At 36.4% G+C, this 18,217-nt stretch overlaps 1 protein-coding gene across 2 annotated transcripts in view; it reads left to right on the top strand.

The window, feature by feature from the left end:
• OGT (O-linked N-acetylglucosamine (GlcNAc) transferase) overlaps positions 1-15,635 on the top strand; it is a 41,154-nt gene extending 25,519 nt beyond the window's left edge. For both annotated transcript variants that reach the window (XM_005900811.3, XM_005900810.3), the window contains exons 15-22: positions 1,388-1,513; positions 1,910-2,080; positions 2,193-2,309; positions 2,401-2,571; positions 3,944-4,096; positions 6,693-6,945; positions 7,188-7,311; positions 14,581-15,635. In XM_005900811.3, the coding sequence (XP_005900873.1) occupies positions 1,388-1,513; positions 1,910-2,080; positions 2,193-2,309; positions 2,401-2,571; positions 3,944-4,096; positions 6,693-6,945; positions 7,188-7,311; positions 14,581-14,755 (1,290 nt within the window). In that variant the 3' untranslated portion in view covers positions 14,756-15,635. The remainder of the gene's footprint in view (positions 1-1,387; positions 1,514-1,909; positions 2,081-2,192; positions 2,310-2,400; positions 2,572-3,943; positions 4,097-6,692; positions 6,946-7,187; positions 7,312-14,580) is intronic.
• The last annotated feature ends 2,582 nt before the right edge of the window (positions 15,636-18,217 follow it).

Here is an 18,217-nt window from a genome sequence, read left to right as displayed (position 1 = left end):
TTATTTTTATACTTGGCTCCATTGCTATTTTCTCTAGGAGCTAAAGTTTTATGATAAATTAAGATTGAAACCTGTGAGGGAATGTTGCTGAAGGTATGGACTAGAGTTTTTTCTTACAGGCTCTTTTGGCCACTTTGGTGACTAACAGAGGTATGTGTGGTATATCTAGTAATTCATATAGATGAATCATTGAAATCCTAGTAGGAGAATTGCAAGACTCTTGTCATTTCATAAATAATTTGTACCCAACATCTTTTGCATTATAGCTATTGCTTTGGAAGTACACCTTACCATTTTTGGTGTAGGGTTGGACTCTTCTGTGACCAAGCAGCATACGACCCTCCATCTCTTGAGACCTTTCAGGATTCACTGCTTATTGACTGAAGTCTAAACTCTTTAAAAATATATATATCTTTTATACATATATATTAATTGAAGCATAGTTGACATACAATATTAGTTTCAGGTGTGTGTGCACTCACTAAGTTGCTTTAGTTGTGTCCGACTCTTTGAACCCCATGGACTGTAGCCCCCCAGGCTCCTCTGTCCATGGGATTCTCCAGACAAGAATACTGGAGTGGGTTGCCATTCCCATCTCCAGGGGATCTTTGCAACCCAGGGATCAAACCTGTGTCTCTTGCATTTCCTACATTGGCAGGCGGGTTCTTTACCACTAGCGCCACCTGGGAGAATTTCAGGTGTACTACATAGTTAGTTGACATTTGCACATATTATGAAATCACCATGAAAAGTCTGGTAATCATCTGTCTCCATACAAAGTTACTACAGTATTATGACCATATTCCTCATGGCATATGTTATATCCCTGTGGCTTGTTTTACACCTGGAGGGTTTTTTTAATCTTCATATATGTAAACTTCATATATGAAGTCCAGACTCTTCAGAATGGCCTTCACAACCTTTCTGAGTTTGACTGCAACCTTGTTTGCCAGTGCTTTTCACCCCCCATTAGCCTTCAGTTATACCCTATAGCAAACAGAAGTGATCTACCCAGTTTTTTCAACCTACTGTGCACTTTACTCTGGTTCCTTATTCATATAGTTCTCTGTGAGATTATAATTCTTCCAACTCCCTCAAACTCCTATCCATCTTTGGACACCCATTTCAAATACCATCTCTGCTATGAAGCCTAGTTGTTCATACATTCAATGTAGAATTAAACTCTCCTTCCTCTGTATCCTGTTTTGGTGATACTGTGGGCCCATTTTAATGGCACTTAACCATATTTTTACTCTGCATTAATGTATTCTTAATTTGGGTTCTTGTATTTTTGCGTCTGGGAATTTGAATTCTGTTTAATATCATTAAGGCTAATTGAATCAGTCTGAGATTGTATATAATAAATTTTTATTTTTTTATTCTGTAGATTCCATGCAATGGAAAAGCAGCTGATCGCATCCATCAAGATGGTATACACATCCTTGTAAATATGAATGGTTATACCAAGGGTGCTCGAAATGAACTCTTTGCTCTCAGGCCAGCTCCTATTCAGGTAAAGGAAGTAATAATAACAACATTCATTATGTTTATTGGGCTAAAAAGACAGTGATATGTTTTTCCCCCCTCTGGTTAACTGTCCTTTGACACAATAGGATAGATGTGCCTAAGTTATGAAAAAAGTGTAGTTCTTGAAAATGCATAGGGACAAAGAATTAAAGGTAAGGATACAATGCCCACAGGTACATGTTTATGGAGACATGCAGTTTGTAGTTGATGTAAACAGTTGTTCTATGTTATAAATTGGAAAAACCGATTAGCACTTGGAAGTTTAGTTTGAAATATTACTTGATTGGCTAAAGAAGTCCACCCTCGTTTGTTTACTTATTTAATTTTAGACCCTTTTGATGAAGGTTCTTAGTTTTTCATATGATTTTTTTCCTTCTTCTAGGCAATGTGGCTGGGGTATCCTGGGACTAGTGGCGCACTTTTCATGGATTATATCATCACTGATCAGGAAACTTCACCTGCTGAAGTTGCTGAGCAATATTCTGAGAAGCTGGCTTATATGCCTCATACTTTCTTTATTGGTGATCATGCTAATATGTTCCCTCACCTGAAGGTAGGTAGAAAAACAGTGCTGTAGGGGAATTGCAAAGAACTGTAGTCATTTATTTCTTACTACTGTTCCTGTGCATTCTAACAGATACATTTGAAACTTTTTTTTTTATTAGAAAAAAGCAGTTATCGATTTTAAGTCCAATGGACACATTTATGACAATCGGATTGTGCTGAATGGCATCGACCTCAAAGCATTTCTTGATAGTCTACCAGATGTGAAAATTGTCAAGGTCAGAACCTGGTCAATATTGTAATTGAAATAAAGTTATCTGCATTTGGGATCTTTCCCCTAATGATGTATTTTTGTGTAATTATTTTAAGATGAAATGTCCTGATGGAGGAGACAATGTGGACAGCAGTAATACAGCTCTTAATATGCCTGTCATTCCTATGAATACTATTGCAGAAGCAGTTATTGAAATGATTAACAGAGGACAAATTCAGATAACAATTAATGGATTCAGTATTAGCAATGGACTGGCAACTACCCAGGTAAGAAGAGAATAATAGAATGTACTGTGTACCACCAAGTATACATTTATCTTTTTCAAATCTCATAACTCTAGGAGGTAAACATCGTTACTCCTGTTTTATAGATGAGGAAATGAATTTGGGGAAAACTGGCATCTTATATAGGTTTGTTTGATTTTAAAAGTCACTTGTATTCAGCCAGCAGATTACTTAATGAGAGTCTTCTGTGTTAATACCTTGTTATTCCCTGCCTCTGTGGCTTTACTCTTATCAATGGTGAAATATCTGTAGACATCATACAGTTTCTTGCTTCTATAACTCATCCTTTCCCCAGTTAAATCTTACTCATCTTTAAGACTTTCAGTTCAGACAGCTCCTCCGACAATCTGTTTCTCTCCGTATCTGTAACCTCTCCTCCCCTGCTCCATTGGTACCTGTATTCTCTGCTTCTGAAATATTTGGGATGTATCTTTACATCCAGCACAACACATTCTAAGTCCTGGGTTTGAATGCATTTGCCACTGAATTGAATTACTTTAGAGCCTGTGTCTTAGCCTCTGTAATGTAGTATGTGCTCAGTAAATATATATTGCTTGTGTACTTGAATAAGTGAATGTGTAGCTCTGTCAAGAGATGATAAGGCAAGGATCTTTGACCTCTTAGGAGTTAAAAGTTTTAGTGGTATAGCAATTTATACAAGAGGGCGCTTGAAGTGAATTCAGGTTAGGGAATTAATCACCCATAATGTGCATTGGGCTGAAAAGACAGTGATGTGTCCCCCCCACCTTTCTGGTTAACTGTCCTTTGAAACAATAGGGTAGACATGCTTGACTTAAGGGAAAAAAAGTGTAATTCTTGAAGTGTACAAAGACAAAGAATTTTGAATGTAGAACACAATGCCCATTTATATGAGACATCCATCACACCTGGAATAGTTACATAACAATGTAAGGTAGTCCCCAGATATGTGGGAATTGCAAGATAAGACTATAATTATGTATATAGATGCTCAGAAATAGTGGTGAGGCAAGGCGCTTTTACAGAGATTGTTTGGTAACTGAAGTTTAGTTCTGAAAGGTGGATGTGACTTTGAAAAGGACATTTCATTCATGAAGAAAAGAGTGAGAAGAAGCTTGCTGTTGGATTTATAGGATTTTGAAGAGAACTCTTTGGCTAGAGTGAGATGTTTCATAGTGCAGTCCACCCCAAATTAAGATAGTGCCCTAACTTTTTTCCTTTAACTTAATGCGTCACAAATATTTTCCCATTGTAGTTTAGTTATATGACTTTTAATGGTTATACCACTTTGCATCATAAGGATTCTTTATTGATTGAAAAATATTGGAGTATGTTGACTTTAAGTATAATCATCATATTCTTTTTCTTGTTGTAGATCAACAATAAGGCTGCCACTGGAGAAGAGGTTCCTCGTACCATTATTGTAACCACACGTTCTCAGTATGGGTTACCGGAAGATGCCATTGTGTACTGTAACTTTAATCAGTTATATAAAATTGACCCTTCCACTTTGCAGATGTGGGCAAATGTGAGTATGTGTAGATTCATTATTAATGTCTAGAGATTCTAGAAAAGATTCTGTATATAGGCCGTCTTGCTGAGGCTGCCTGCCCCTCCCCACCCCCATTCAGGAACTATTGTTCTCATGTCTAATTTTCAAAAGAGCTGTAGATTTCAGCAGTTTTTAATTTTCTTTCATGTGTCTAAATATCACATTATGAACTTTTAAAATTTACGTGTTTAAAAGCAAACTTCTTCAGGCCAAGTGGTAAATATTTTTGGTTTCTCAGTCCATACTATCTGTCATATCTACTCAGTTCTGCCATTGTAACAGGAAAACACCATACTTATGTAAATGAATGAGCGTAGGTATGTTCCAATAAATTTTTATTTACAAAAGTGGGCAATACGTGAGATATGTCCGATTTGGCTCATAGGCTATATTTGCCAACTCATGGTCTAAGCTGATAGTAAAGCTATTAATGTATATTCATCCGTGTTTAGTAGCATTCTTGGAATATTGTAGAATTAAAACTAGGAAGGAATTGGTTTACGCCATTACCTATCAGTCATTTCATCGTACCATTTCGTGTAAGCAGGACTTCTGAAGGTTCTTAACTTTGCTATCCATATCTGGCTTTTATTCCATAGAGCTAAAATGGAGATAATTCTTGGTTGACTTTTTTTCTGATCAATATTTGCGTTTTTTGGTCTGTTTTGTTTTTCTTTAAAGGAGGAGGGAGGGTGGAGGAGAAGAGGAAGCAGATGAGTTCAGGTTTTCTATCCCTTAGTCTTCACTTCCCCATTTCAAAAAACCTGAAAACCAAAAACATGTTCATAAGTTTGCGGTAATTTATTTGGTAGCAAAACTGCCTGAAATGATGTTAAGCTATGATTCTTTATTTTATTCCATTTAGTATGAATATTCCTGCATCTTGATGGAAAGATATTAATGTTTGTTTACAGGAAGTTGCTGCTGAGTACATTATGTAATTTTTTTTTTTTTTAGTTTTTTTTTTTTACAATTTTTTTTAAATTTTATTTTATTTTTAAACTTTACAATATTGTATTAGTTTTGCCAAATATCAAAATGAATCTGCCACAGGTATACATGTGTTCCCCATCCTGAACCCTCCTCCCTCCCCATTACCATCCCTCTGGGTCATCCCAGTGCACCAGCCCCAAGCATCCAGTATCATGCATCGAACCTGGACTGGCGATTTGTTTCATACATGATATTATACATGTTTCCATGCCATTCTCCCAAATCTTCCCACCCTCTCCCTCTGCAACAGAGTCCATAAGACTGTTCTATATATCAGTGTCTCTTTTGCTATCTCGTACACAGGGTTATTGTTAGCATCTTTCTAAATTCCATATATATGTGTTAGTATACTGTATTGGTGTTTTTCTTTCTGGCTTACTTCACTCTGTATAATAGGCTCCAGTTTCATCCACCTCATTAGAACTGATTCAAATGTATTCTTTTTAATGGCTGAGTAATACTCCATTGTGTATATGTACCACAGCTTTCTTATCCATTCATCTGATGGACATCTAGGTTGCTTCCATGTCCTGGCTATTATAAACAGTGTTGCAGTGAACATTGGGGTACACGTGTCTCTTTCCCTTCTGGTTTCCTCAGTGTGTATGCCCAGCAGTGGGATTGCTGGATCATAAGGCAGTTCTATTTCCAGTTTCTTAAGGAATCTCCACACTATACTTACTGTACTACTTTTTAAAAATCTGAAATACTCTAAATTCTGAAATCTGTCTGTTCTCATGACTTTCAGTGAAGGGATGGTGAACTTAATTGAATAGATGTAGATCTAAATCAGGTTGACAAACTGTGGCCTGTGGGCCAGATCCAGTCCTCTGCTTGTTCTTGTTTTGTTTGTTTGTTTTTTTGGTTTGTTTTTGGTCACAATGTGAGGCATGCCAGATTTTAGTTCTCCAATCAGGGATCAAACACACACCCGCTATGGTAGAAGCAGTCTTAATAACCACTGGACTGCCAGGAAAGTCCCAACTGCTTGTTTTTGTAAATAAAATTTTATTGACACACAGCTGTGCCTACTAATTTACATATTGTCTGTGGCTGCTTTCCAGTGACGAGGGCAGAATTGAATAGTTATGACAGAGTCCATGCTGGCATCAAAAGCAAAAATATTTGCTCTCTGGTCCTTTACAGAAAAAAATCTGCCGACCCCTGATCTAGATTGTGCAAATAAAGTTTGGCAAATGTGAGCTAACTTTGTTTGTTGTACCATGCTGGGGAATTTGAAAGTTGAAATGAAAAATTCCTATCTTGTGGACAAAAACCACTCCTAGTATCAGTTCCCACAGGACATAGCTGCCTCAGATTATTCTAATTAGTTACTTGTTTTGTGCTTCTTGCATCAGTCTCCTGTTTCTTTGAACTGTGTTTGGGGACAGCTAAGCAGAACACTATAACCCAGTTGATCTAATTCATCTATGTGAAAGAAAAACTTAAGTTCACAGTAGGCTGCTTTCTGGGTGAAAAGCATAGAGTACGGTATATGGTAGAATTACTAGAAATTTATGGGAGCCTTTCTTGAGAAGGGCAGAGCTATTAATACTTATTCTTATTTTCCCTATTTTAGATTCTGAAGCGTGTTCCCAATAGTGTACTGTGGCTGTTACGTTTTCCAGCAGTAGGAGAACCTAATATTCAACAGTATGCACAGAATATGGGACTTCCTCAGAACCGTATCATTTTTTCACCTGTTGCTCCTAAAGAGGAACATGTCCGGAGAGGCCAGCTGGCTGATGTCTGTCTAGACACTCCCCTTTGTAATGGGCACACCACAGGGATGGATGTTCTCTGGGCAGGGACACCCATGGTGACTATGCCAGGTGAGTTGCTTCCTTATTCTTTTTAAAATCTCCTTGGAAGAAACACTTCCAGGTGAAATCATATGTACTAGAAGCAATATTTAGGGCAAAATGATAGAAAATGAGACTTGTTGAGGTCTGAACATGCCTCATCTGCATTGTGTAGATATTTTTTTTTTTTGGATATTTAAACATAAATAACATTAATAACTGTGTGCTATTTGTGTTCTCAGATGTGCAATTATTATCTTTTTTTACTGCAGGAGAGACTCTTGCTTCTCGAGTTGCGGCTTCCCAGCTCACTTGTTTAGGTTGTCTTGAGCTTATTGCTAAAAATAGACAAGAATATGAAGACATAGCTGTGAAGCTGGGGACTGATCTAGAATAGTAAGTAAACTTTTCCATGAAAAATTATATGGTATAGTGAAGGAAATAAGGAAAATTTAGAGAGAATTTAGGTGTGAAATCATAAAATAAGGGTAATATAAAATACGTGAATTAGTTGTATGCTCTCTGGATGAGATAAGAGCTTTTTCTTTTTTATTTAATTTATTTATTTTGGCTGTGCTGTGAGGAATGCCTTGCCCCCTGCAGTTGGAAGTGTGGAGTCTTAACCACTGGATTGCCAATATATAAAGACTGAAGAACATTTACATTTTAAATCCCTTAATAGAAAAGTAAACAAGGAAATGACAACTGACCAAAGTAGAAAATCAAATAGTTAATAGGAAAAAGTTTCAGCCTCTGTTGTACAAATAAATATTTATGTATATATTTATTTCTTGGCTGTGCCATGCTGCTTGCAGGATCTTAGTTCCCTGGCCAGGAACTGAACCCATGCCCTTGGGCAGGGTAAGTGCAGAGGCCTAACCACTGAACTACAAGGGAATTCCCTAGTAGAAATAAAATAACACTGAGGTATACCCATTATTTGACTATGAAGTCTAAGACTTAATATGATACAAATGATGAGGGAGCATTGAGGTGCTGGCCTTTTCATACATTGGTAAATAAATTGGTGCGATCGTTTTAAAGCTTAAAAAAAAAAAGCTGACTCTTTGACCCTAATAATATCCAGGTACAACTTAAATGCTTAGATAAATGATGCTTTATCCATACAATAAAATAGTGTATTACTTAAATGAGATTTTTCTTTGGGTATTATGGGTGATTTTTTTTTCTTTTTGTTTTTCTGAGAAGTAGCATATTATGTAGAAGCTTAAAGAAGCACCCTCTTTGAGTTAGATTTCCTGGGTTTGAATCCAGGCTCTCATAATTTTTGTGACTTTGGACAAGTTAGTCTTTATGTGCCTTGGTTTTTCCATCTGCAAAATGGGGATGAATGATAGTACCTACCCTGCAGAGATGTGAGGATTTTAAAAAGGTCCTCCATGTGAAGCACTTACAACAGTTCTTGGTACATAGTAAGCATTCAACAGATGTATGTTAAGTATTTATTTATTTTCAAAATTTTCTCCATTGAACATCACATACAGCTAAGAAAAATAAGTGAAAAATTTGAGACTGGGCATTAAATATGAAGCTTCAGGTCCATCATCCCAGAGATAACTACAGTAAATAATTGAGTGTATTTTTTTTTTTTTTTTTTACATTTTTGGAACTTAGCTGACTTCATATAAATAATGCTTTTCCCCAAGATTTTGTTGTGAAAAATTTCAGTTTTATAATAAACACATACTTACCACCTAGCTTCCACCACTAATATTCTTCTATACTTTTACCACATTTATTTCATCTATTTATATTTCATCTATTTATTTCTATACCCATTTAGTAATCCATCTTATTTGAAGTAAATTATAGACATCAGTGTTTTTACCTCAGAATGGACATCATTAAGAGTTTAATATTTGCTTCTCTTTTGAGGTAAAATTTAAATACAGTGGAATGCACAAATCTTTTTTTAATTAATTTTGTTAATTGAAGTGTAGTTGATTTACAATATTGTATTTCCGGTGTATAGCAGAATTGATTCAGTTATACACACACACACGTTTTTCATTTTCTTTTCCATTATGGTTTATTATGGGATTTTGAATATAGTTCCTTGTGCTATAAAGTAGAACCTTGTTTATTTTATATATACTATATACATGTGTGTGTATGTATATGCTGTGTATAGTATCTGTTAATCCCAACTGGAATACACAAATCTGAAGTGAGTTTTGAGAAATACCTTTATAAGCCAAACCTCCAACAAGATATAGCATATTACCATCACTCCAGAAGGTTGCTTCATACCCCTTCTCAGTTGGTCCACCTCACCAGCTCTGAGATAACCAGTATTTTGAATTTTTTTCCACTGTAGTTTATTTGGGGCTTACCAGGTGGCACTAGTGGTGAAGGACCTGCCTGCAATGCAGGAGATGTAAGAGATGCAGGTCTGATCCCTGGCTTGGGAAGATCCCCTGGAGGAGGGCATGACAACCTACTGCAGTGTTCTTGCCCGGAGAATCCCATAGACAGAGGAGCCTACAGTCCATGGGGTCGCAGAGTCAGACATGACTGAAGCAACTTACCACGCACACATGCGTGCACATAATTTACTTAGTCTTATTAGAACCTCATACAAATGGAATCATGCATTATGTACTCTGAAGGCTTCTCACTCAGGATAATGTTTTGAGACTCATCCATGTTGTTGGCTGATATCAGTAACTCATTCCCTTTTATTGCTGAGTAATATTTCAGTGTATGGATGCAGCACAGTTTAACCATTCTGCTGAGATTCAGAATTTTATTTGGAGGATAACATTAATATGGTTATGGTTGGTTTGAGGCCAATGGATATGCATAGCCATTTTACTAGTTTCTGGCACAGCAAACAATAAAATAACATTTTAATTAATTAAAAAAAACTCTTCAGGAGTATTCCACCTTCTGGTTTTAAAGTAATAATTGTCTCTATATAAGAATAGTTTCATGACAAATGATTTATTCAGAACAAGAATCGAGAGAGAATTCTTTCCTGTGTTCCCAGAAGAATTGATTTTTTTTCCTGTTTCTGAACAAGTGATATTAGGAACACTTTTTTAAAAAATTAGTTTATTTTAATTGGAGGATAATTACTTTACACTATTGTGATTTCTGCCATACATTGACATGAATCAGCCATGGGTGCACATGTGTCCTCCCATCCTGAACCCCCCTCCCATCTCCCTTACCACGCCATCCCTCTGGGTTGTCCCAGAGCACCAGCTTTGAGTGCCCTGCTTCATGCATCAAACTTGCATTGGTCATCTATTTTACATGTAGTAGTATACATATTTCAATGCTGTTCTCTTAAATCATCCCACACTCACCTTCTCCCACACAGTGCAAAAGTCCTTGAATATAGGATTGTCATTACTGTCTTTCTAAATTCCATATATATATATATATATATATAAAAACACACACACACACACACACTGTATTGGAGTTTCTCTTTCTGACTTCACTCTGTATGATAGGCTCCAGTTTCATCCACCTTATTAGAACAGACTCAAATACATTCTTTTTCACAGCTGAGTAATATTCCATTGTGTATATGTACAACTTCCTAATCTATTCACCTGCTGATGAACATCTAGGTTGCTTCCATGTGCTAGCTATTGTAAACAGTGCTGCAATGAACATAGGGGTACATGTGTGTTTCAGTTGTGGTTTTCTTGGTGTGTATGCCCAGCAGTAGGATTTCTGGGTCGGATGGCAGTTCTAATTGCTGTTTTTTAAGGAATCTCCACACTGTTCTCCATAGTGGCTGTTACCAGTTTGCCTTCCCACCAGCAGTGTAAGAGGGTTCCCTTTTCTCCACACCCTCTCCAGCATTTATTGTTTGTAGACTTTGATGGCAGCCATTCTGACTGGCGTGAGATGATACTTCACTGTGGTTTTGATTTGCATTTCTCTAGTAATGAGTGATGTTGAGCACCTTTTGATGTATTATTAGCCATCTGTATGTCTTCATTGGAGAAATGTCTGTTTAGTTCTTTGGCCCACATTTTGATTGGGTTGCTCATTTTTCTGGTATTGAGCTTCATGAGCTACTTGTGTATTTTGGAGATTAATTCTTTGGCAGTTGTTTCATTTTGCTTCATTCTGAAGATGCCTTTTCACCTTGCTTACAGTTTCCTTTATTGTGCAAAAGCTTTTAAGTTTAATTAGGTCCCATACTGTTTATTTTTGTTTTTATTTCCACTACTCTGGGAAGTGGGTCATAGAGGCTCTTGCTGTGACTTATGTCAGAGTGTTCTGCCTATGTTTTACTCTATGAATTTTACAGTTTCTGGTCTTACATTTAGACCTTTAATTCATTTTGTTTTTGTGTATGGTGTTAGAAAGTGTTCTAATTTCATTCTTTTACATATGGTTGACCAGTTTTCCCAGCACCACTTGATAAAGAGATTGTCTTTTCTCCACTGTATATTTTTGCCTCCTTTGTCAAAGATAAGGTGTCCATAGGTACATGGTTTTCTCTCTGGGCTTTCTGTTTTGTTCCATTGATCTATATTTCCGTCTTTATACCAGTACCATACTGTCCTGATGACTGTAGTTTTGTAGTATAGTCTGAAGTCAGGAAGGTTGATTCCTCCGGTTCCATTCTTCTTTCCCAAGATTGCTTTGGCTATTCGAGACTTTTTGTGTTTCCATACAAACTGAAATTATTTGTTCTAGTTCTATGAAAAATACCATTGGTAGCTTGATAGGGATTGCATTGAATTTATAGATTACTTTGAGTAGTATAATCGTTTTCACTATATTGATTCTTCCAGTCCATGAATGTGGTATATTTCTCCATCTATTTGTGTCATCTTTGATTTCTTTCATCAGTGTTTTATAGTTTTCTATATATAGGTCTTTTGTTTATTTAGTAAAATTTATTCTTAAGTATTTTACTCTTTTCTTTGTAATGGAGAATGGGGTTGTTTCCTTAATTTCTCTCTTTTTTCATATACATTGCAGTGTATAGGAATGCAAGGGATTTCTTTGTATTAATTTTATATCCTGCAACTTTAATTCATTAATTAATTCTAGTAATTTTCTGGTGGTATCTTTAGGGTTTTCTATGTAGAGTATCATGTCATCTGCAAACAGAGTTTTACTTCTTCTTTTCCAGTCTGGATTCCTTTTATTTCTTTTGTTTGGTTGCTGTGGCTAGGACTTCCAAAACTATATTGAATAGTAGTGGTGAGAGTGGGCACCCTTGTCTTGTTCCTAATTTTAGAGGGAATGCTTTTCAATTTTTCGCTGTTGAGAATGTTTGCTGTGGGTTTGTTGTATATGGCTTTTATTATGTTGAGGTATGTTCCTTCTGTGCCTGGTTTTTGGAGAGTTTTTTATCATAAATGGGTGTTGAATTTTGTCAAAGGCTTTCTCTGCATCTGTTGAGATAATCATATGGTTTTTATCTTTCAATTTGTTAATATGGTGTATCATATTGATTGATTTGCAAATATTGAAGAATCCTTGCATCCCTGGATAAAGCCCACTTAGTCATGATGTGTGATCTTTTTAATATGTTGTTGGATTCTGTTTGCTAGAATTTTGTTGAGTATTTTTGCATTTATGTTCATCAGTGATATTGGCTTGTAGTTTTTTTTGTGGCATCTTTGTCTGGTTGTGTTAGATTAGGGTGATGGTAGCCTCATAGAATGAGTTTGGGAGTTTACCTTCCTCTGCAATTTTCTGGAAGAGTTCGAGTAGGATAGGTGTTAGCTCTTCTCTAAATTTTTGGTAGAATTCAGCTGTGAAGCCGTCTGGTCCTGGGCTTTTGTTTGCTGAAAGATTTCTGATTACAGTTTCGATTTCCATGCTTGTGATGGGTCTGTTAAGATTTTCTATTTCTTCCTGGTTCAGTTCTGGAAAGTTGTGCTTTTCTAAGAATTTGTCCATTTCTTCCAAGTTGTCCATTTTATTGGCATATAGTTGCTGATAGTAGTCTCTTCTGATTCTTTGTATTTCTGTGTTGTCTGTTGTGATTTCTCCATTTTCATTTCTGATTTTGTTGATTTGATTCTTCTCCCTTTTTTCCTTGATGAGTCTGGCTAACGGTTTGTCTATTTTATTTATCTTCTCAAAGAACCAGCTTTTAGTTTTGTTGATCTTTGCTATAGTCTCATTCATTAATTTTTCACTTATTTCTTCTTTTTTTTTTTTTTTTTTTTTTAAGTTGCTCAGTCGTGTCCAACTCTTTGCGACCCCATGGACTGTAGCCTACCAGGCTTCTCCATCCATGGGATTCTCCAGGCAGGAATACTGGAGTGGGTTATCATTTCCTTCTCCAGGAGATCTTCCCGACCCAGGGATCAATCCCGGGTCTCCCGCATTGGAGGCAGATGCTTTAACCTCTGAGCCACCAGGGAAGCCCTCTTCTCTGGTTTTTATGATTTCTTTCCTTCTGCTAACTTTGGGGTTGTTCTTTTCTTTTTCTAGTTGCTTTAGGTGTAAAGTTAGGTTGTTTATTTGATGTTTTTCTTCTTTCTTGAGGTAGGCTTGTATTGCTATGAACCTCCCTCTTATCACGGATTTTACTGAATCCCATACATTTTTGGTTGTCTTGATTTAATTTTCATTTGTTTCTATGCATATTTTGATTTCCTTTTTTATTTCTTCCATGATCTGTTGATTATTCAGAAGCATGTTGTGTAGTCTCCATATGTTTGTTTTTTTATAGTTTTTTTCCCCTGTAGTTGGTATGTACATTGTGATCAGAAAAAGAAACTTGAAATGATTTCAATTTTTTAAAATTTGCCAAGGCTAGATTTTTGGCCCAGAATGTGATCTATCTTGGAGAATGTTCCATGTGCACTTGAGAAAAAGGTGAAATCCAATATTTTGGGGTGAAATACCCTGTAAATAGCAATTAGGTCTAACTGGTCCATTGTATAGTTTAAAGCTTGTGTTTCCGTACTAATTTTGTTTGGTTGATCTACCCACAGGAGTGAGTGGGGTATTAAATCCCCCACTATTATTGGGAACACTTTTTTTTGTATCTAAATAACCAACTCAGTTCATGTACAAGGGGAAAATTATAGCAGTAGACATTGCATTTTCCCCCTGGAGTGTTTTCCTATTTCATTAAAATATTCATAAAATGAATACTTCCATCTGTTTGTGCCTTAGCTATTGTGAATGGTGCTTCAGTGAACATCTTTGCATGGCCAGATGTGTCTGCATCTCTGATGATTTCTTTTGAATAGATTTAAAAGGTTATTGATAGGTCATAATGGTTATGAACATTTATGGTTCTAACAGACACATTGCTAAATTGCTTATTGAAAGAGTAAAGCAGTTTACATTCTAACCAGTAGTACATAGGAATAGATATGTGTCCTTGCCAAGAATTGTTTTTATTTTAAAGGTAGGAATAAGATGAATGGAGAAAGCATGGTATCTCTTGGATATACTTGTTTAGGAAAGAATTAAATTTTTTCACAGAATGTGGGGGTGAACTCCATTATAGGTGTTTAACATTTTGTTATTCGCGACCTTTCACTTTTTTAGCATTGAGGTAATGGTGGGCCAGTCAGAAGAGAAAATCTTATAAAAATAAGTTTGGCCATGTAATTTACCACAGAGGTGTTTAGGTATTTATGGGAGCTAGTTCTGAGTTTCTGTTGTGATTTATAAACTTGGCTCCTTTTTATTATCCAGCTTGAAGAAAATTCGTGGCAAAGTCTGGAAGCAGAGAATATCTAGCCCCCTGTTCAACACCAAACAATACACAATGGAACTAGAGAGGCTGTATCTACAGATGTGGGAGCATTATGCAGCTGGCAACAAACCTGATCACATGATTAAGCCTGTTGAAGTCACTGAGTCTGCCTAAATAAAGACACCATGTACACAGGAGAATTACCCCTATACCTGAGCCTCAACCTTCTGGTGAAAGGGAACTAGATATGTACTTTTTACTTATCTGTATGGTATCATGTTGCAGATGGGTGACAAATAATGATAATACAATAGCACAGCCAGACTTGCTTCCTGCATGATAGGGAGAGACACAGGAGATGGGAAACTGCTATTCCACAAGGAGTCTCCATAGGATTTTGCAGCAACCAGGTGGTGCATAGGTCTCGAAGGTCTGATCTCCCTTGGTCTTCCATGGGATGGATAGTGTGGAGGGGAGAGAGAGATTGTCCAGCCGTTTTGTGATTCCATGGATTGATGAGTCTTCTGAATTAATTTTTTTCTTTATATTTTGGGTATTGGAGCTTTTAAAAATGTTTGGTTTCAGGTATTTTTATTCATGTGAAGTGTATATGATTCTCTTGAGATAAGGTTTTAAGCTAAATTTTCCTTGTTTTAGTTTCTGAACTCTACGGATTAATGGGAACTTTGCTGGTGTAGTCTTTTTATAGGTTTTATAAACCACTTGAGCCTATATCAGTCGTTTTAGTGTCTGACATAATGTCTGGAGCTATCAGTGCTTTGTTGGTTTAGATGATGATGACAATGACGATGATGATGATGACTTAATATTTTTCCTGGTCTGTTTCCTAGTTCCTTCTTCCCCTCCCCCGACTTTAAAATTTTTCCTGTAACTTGGCTAACAAAACCAAGTCTGATTCAGAACCTCCCAGAGTGTTTCTCTTAAACATATCATCTGGTGCCAAATGAAAATTCTTAGGAGTGATTATTAATTATGAAGGGCACAGTTGTGGTACTGTCATTGATGATAATAATATAGGTTTTCTTGGCCTAGAGTCTTGACCTATTTCACCAGTGTTTTACCTTTGACTGTCCCTCTTTGCTGCTTCCAAAAGTGATAATGTGTGATAATATTTTTACCTTCATTTCTGAAGTTTGTTTTTTTAAAGTGAGTCCTGTTCTTCCTATTTCTTTCAGCAGAAATGAAATCCCAGGTAAGTATTCAAATATTTGATCAGTAAGTCACAGTTATCTCTGATACATTAAATAACTTTCATCAAAAACATGTTATAGGAAAAAAGCTCAAAAGGACCAGATAATGTATATGAGTAATTATTTTTCAGACCTTCTAGGGTATCATGTGTTATAACTGTCTTCTGGACTTGATCCTGAAGTCTTTTCGGACTCAGCCTCAGTAGTAGCAAACTGCACTGCTACTTGGTTTGGAGTACAAATTAGACTTTAGCTCTCCTGGAGCTTGAGTTTTTTGGTATTAAAAAACCATAGGAATAAAATTATTGAATTTCAACAAAGGATCGAGAGCTTGAGGCTTAAATAAGCCAACATATGAATATATGTTTTTGTCTTGCTGTACTGCACATATGCTATCCAGTAACAGGTAATATTTTGTCTGCTAGTAGTGTTCTAGATTATAATGTCTTTCCAAAGTGCTGAGGCAGTGCACCTATTTTGTAGTTGCAGCTGATGCCTGAATGTATCCTAGCTGACAAATTATTGATTAATAAGAACTTTCTGAAATTTCTGAAAGATTCATACTATTAACCAAAATCTGAGCAGAGAGTCTCAAGTGTAATTCTAACCAGAATTACATGTTAATGAACTTGTGTACCTTTTAACAATGTAAATGAAAGAACATCAGTTTAGGGATTTCTTAATTTATTTTTTATCTGATTAAGATACCAGTTAAAGGTTGCCAGCTTGGTTGCAGATAAATTGATGTTTGAAATTCACCAAGCTACTTAATGTGGAATAGGATAATATACTTCCAGTGCCCTCAAGGCTGTGACCTTACAGCCATTTTACATAGCACATCATTCCTCCTATAGGGATGAACCTTTTCCTGGCACGAAAAGTAGCCGCTCTGGTTGAAGTTTTGCTTATTGTAACAGGCTTTTGTTTCCAGGTAACATGTCTGTGGAGGACTTATTTCTGAATAGATATATAGATATTACTGGAAACTACTTGTTTTTTTCTATTATACTCTGCTTTATCAAAGAAGTAAAACATTTAAATTGTGCTACAGAAATTCAGATGTTGTCTTGCAATCTTTAAACAATAAATGAATGATTTGCCCTTAATATGGCTGATGTATTTTGTGTTCTGTTAAATTGAGCGTTGGATGGAATAATAGGGTCCTCCAATGATGAAATCTATATTTCAACAGTTCCCAGCAACAACAGGACCAAATTTCTTTATAGTGCACCTATGATAGTAAGAATTATTTCATTTTCTCAGCCATGTGTGGTGGAGCATGGGTGAGGTTGGTGTATAACCTATTAAGAATTGAGAAAGCCTGAGACTCCCAGCGCACTCACTTGTGCTTGTTCCTGTTTAGCTTATAACCATTCTGGCTTCTTCATCTACCCTTGTAGTCTCATTCTTTATGTGGACTGTTCCTTCCCACTTTGTATGGTGATTGAACTCAACCACAGGTATGAGGGAGGAGGATATCCATGTATCAGGGACCAGAACAGGCTGTTCAGGTGCCTGTTTTCACAGAGATATAAACAAGAATTTGTTTCCAATAAAATATATGGTGCTTTACCTCCTAAGTTCTGTGGACTGTAACCCTTAAAGCCCTAATATAGGTTGGTGTTTGTTTCTTGGAAGATGGAACAAGAAAGGTATCCAGTAACTTAGTCATAAATACCTACCACCACCCTCTTGACTATTTATCAGGAATCTGCATCAGTTATTTTCAGTCTGCTTCAGCTCCTTCTGCCTCCAGTCTAAAGGAGTTTATGTACCTTGAATAAACTTGTGTAACTTGTCATTTGATTCCAGTCCTAAATCCACTCTTTACTTGAAGCACGTGCCTTTTAATATTAACTACAGCTAATGTTCAGATTCTTTCCCCAAACCTCTGAGGCACACAGTTATGTAAGCCTCATTTTATGGAAGCAGCTTATAGAGGTAAATTGAAAGTTTCTTGTAAGAGATAAGGTTATAATGATAAACCTTTTTTAACCCAATTTCTTATCAACTCAGAAAGTACCTTTATATATGTAGATAGGCAGTTTGGTGCTTCAGACTAAATTAGTGCTACTGGAATTTGAATTCTAGCTCCTTGCCACTTTTTAGCCACTGATTGCTGTAAAATGAGAGTACTAACATTGCTTTTTAAAAGTGTCTGTAAGGATTAAATCCAAATAAAACGTTTGGAACCGTGTCTAACATGAGATAAACTCGTTATTAATATTTTTAAATGTCAAGGACATTTTGTTTGTATTCTGTTGGCCAAATGCTTCAATTATGGGATGTGTGGGGTTTTGCCAGAGAATCGGGCACAATATAGAAGGCATTTGCTTACCTCTGTGTGTGTGTGTGTGTGTGTGTGTTTTTCAATCTACCCCCGTTTGTTTTTCTTGGTGTCAGGAGTGAGTGCCAAAAAGCTTCA

The sequence above is a fragment of the Bos mutus genome, chromosome X, assembly GCF_027580195.1.
Source record: "Bos mutus isolate GX-2022 chromosome X, NWIPB_WYAK_1.1, whole genome shotgun sequence".
NCBI lineage: Eukaryota > Metazoa > Chordata > Mammalia > Artiodactyla > Bovidae > Bos > Bos mutus.
This window is presented reverse-complemented; position numbering and strand designations above follow the sequence as displayed.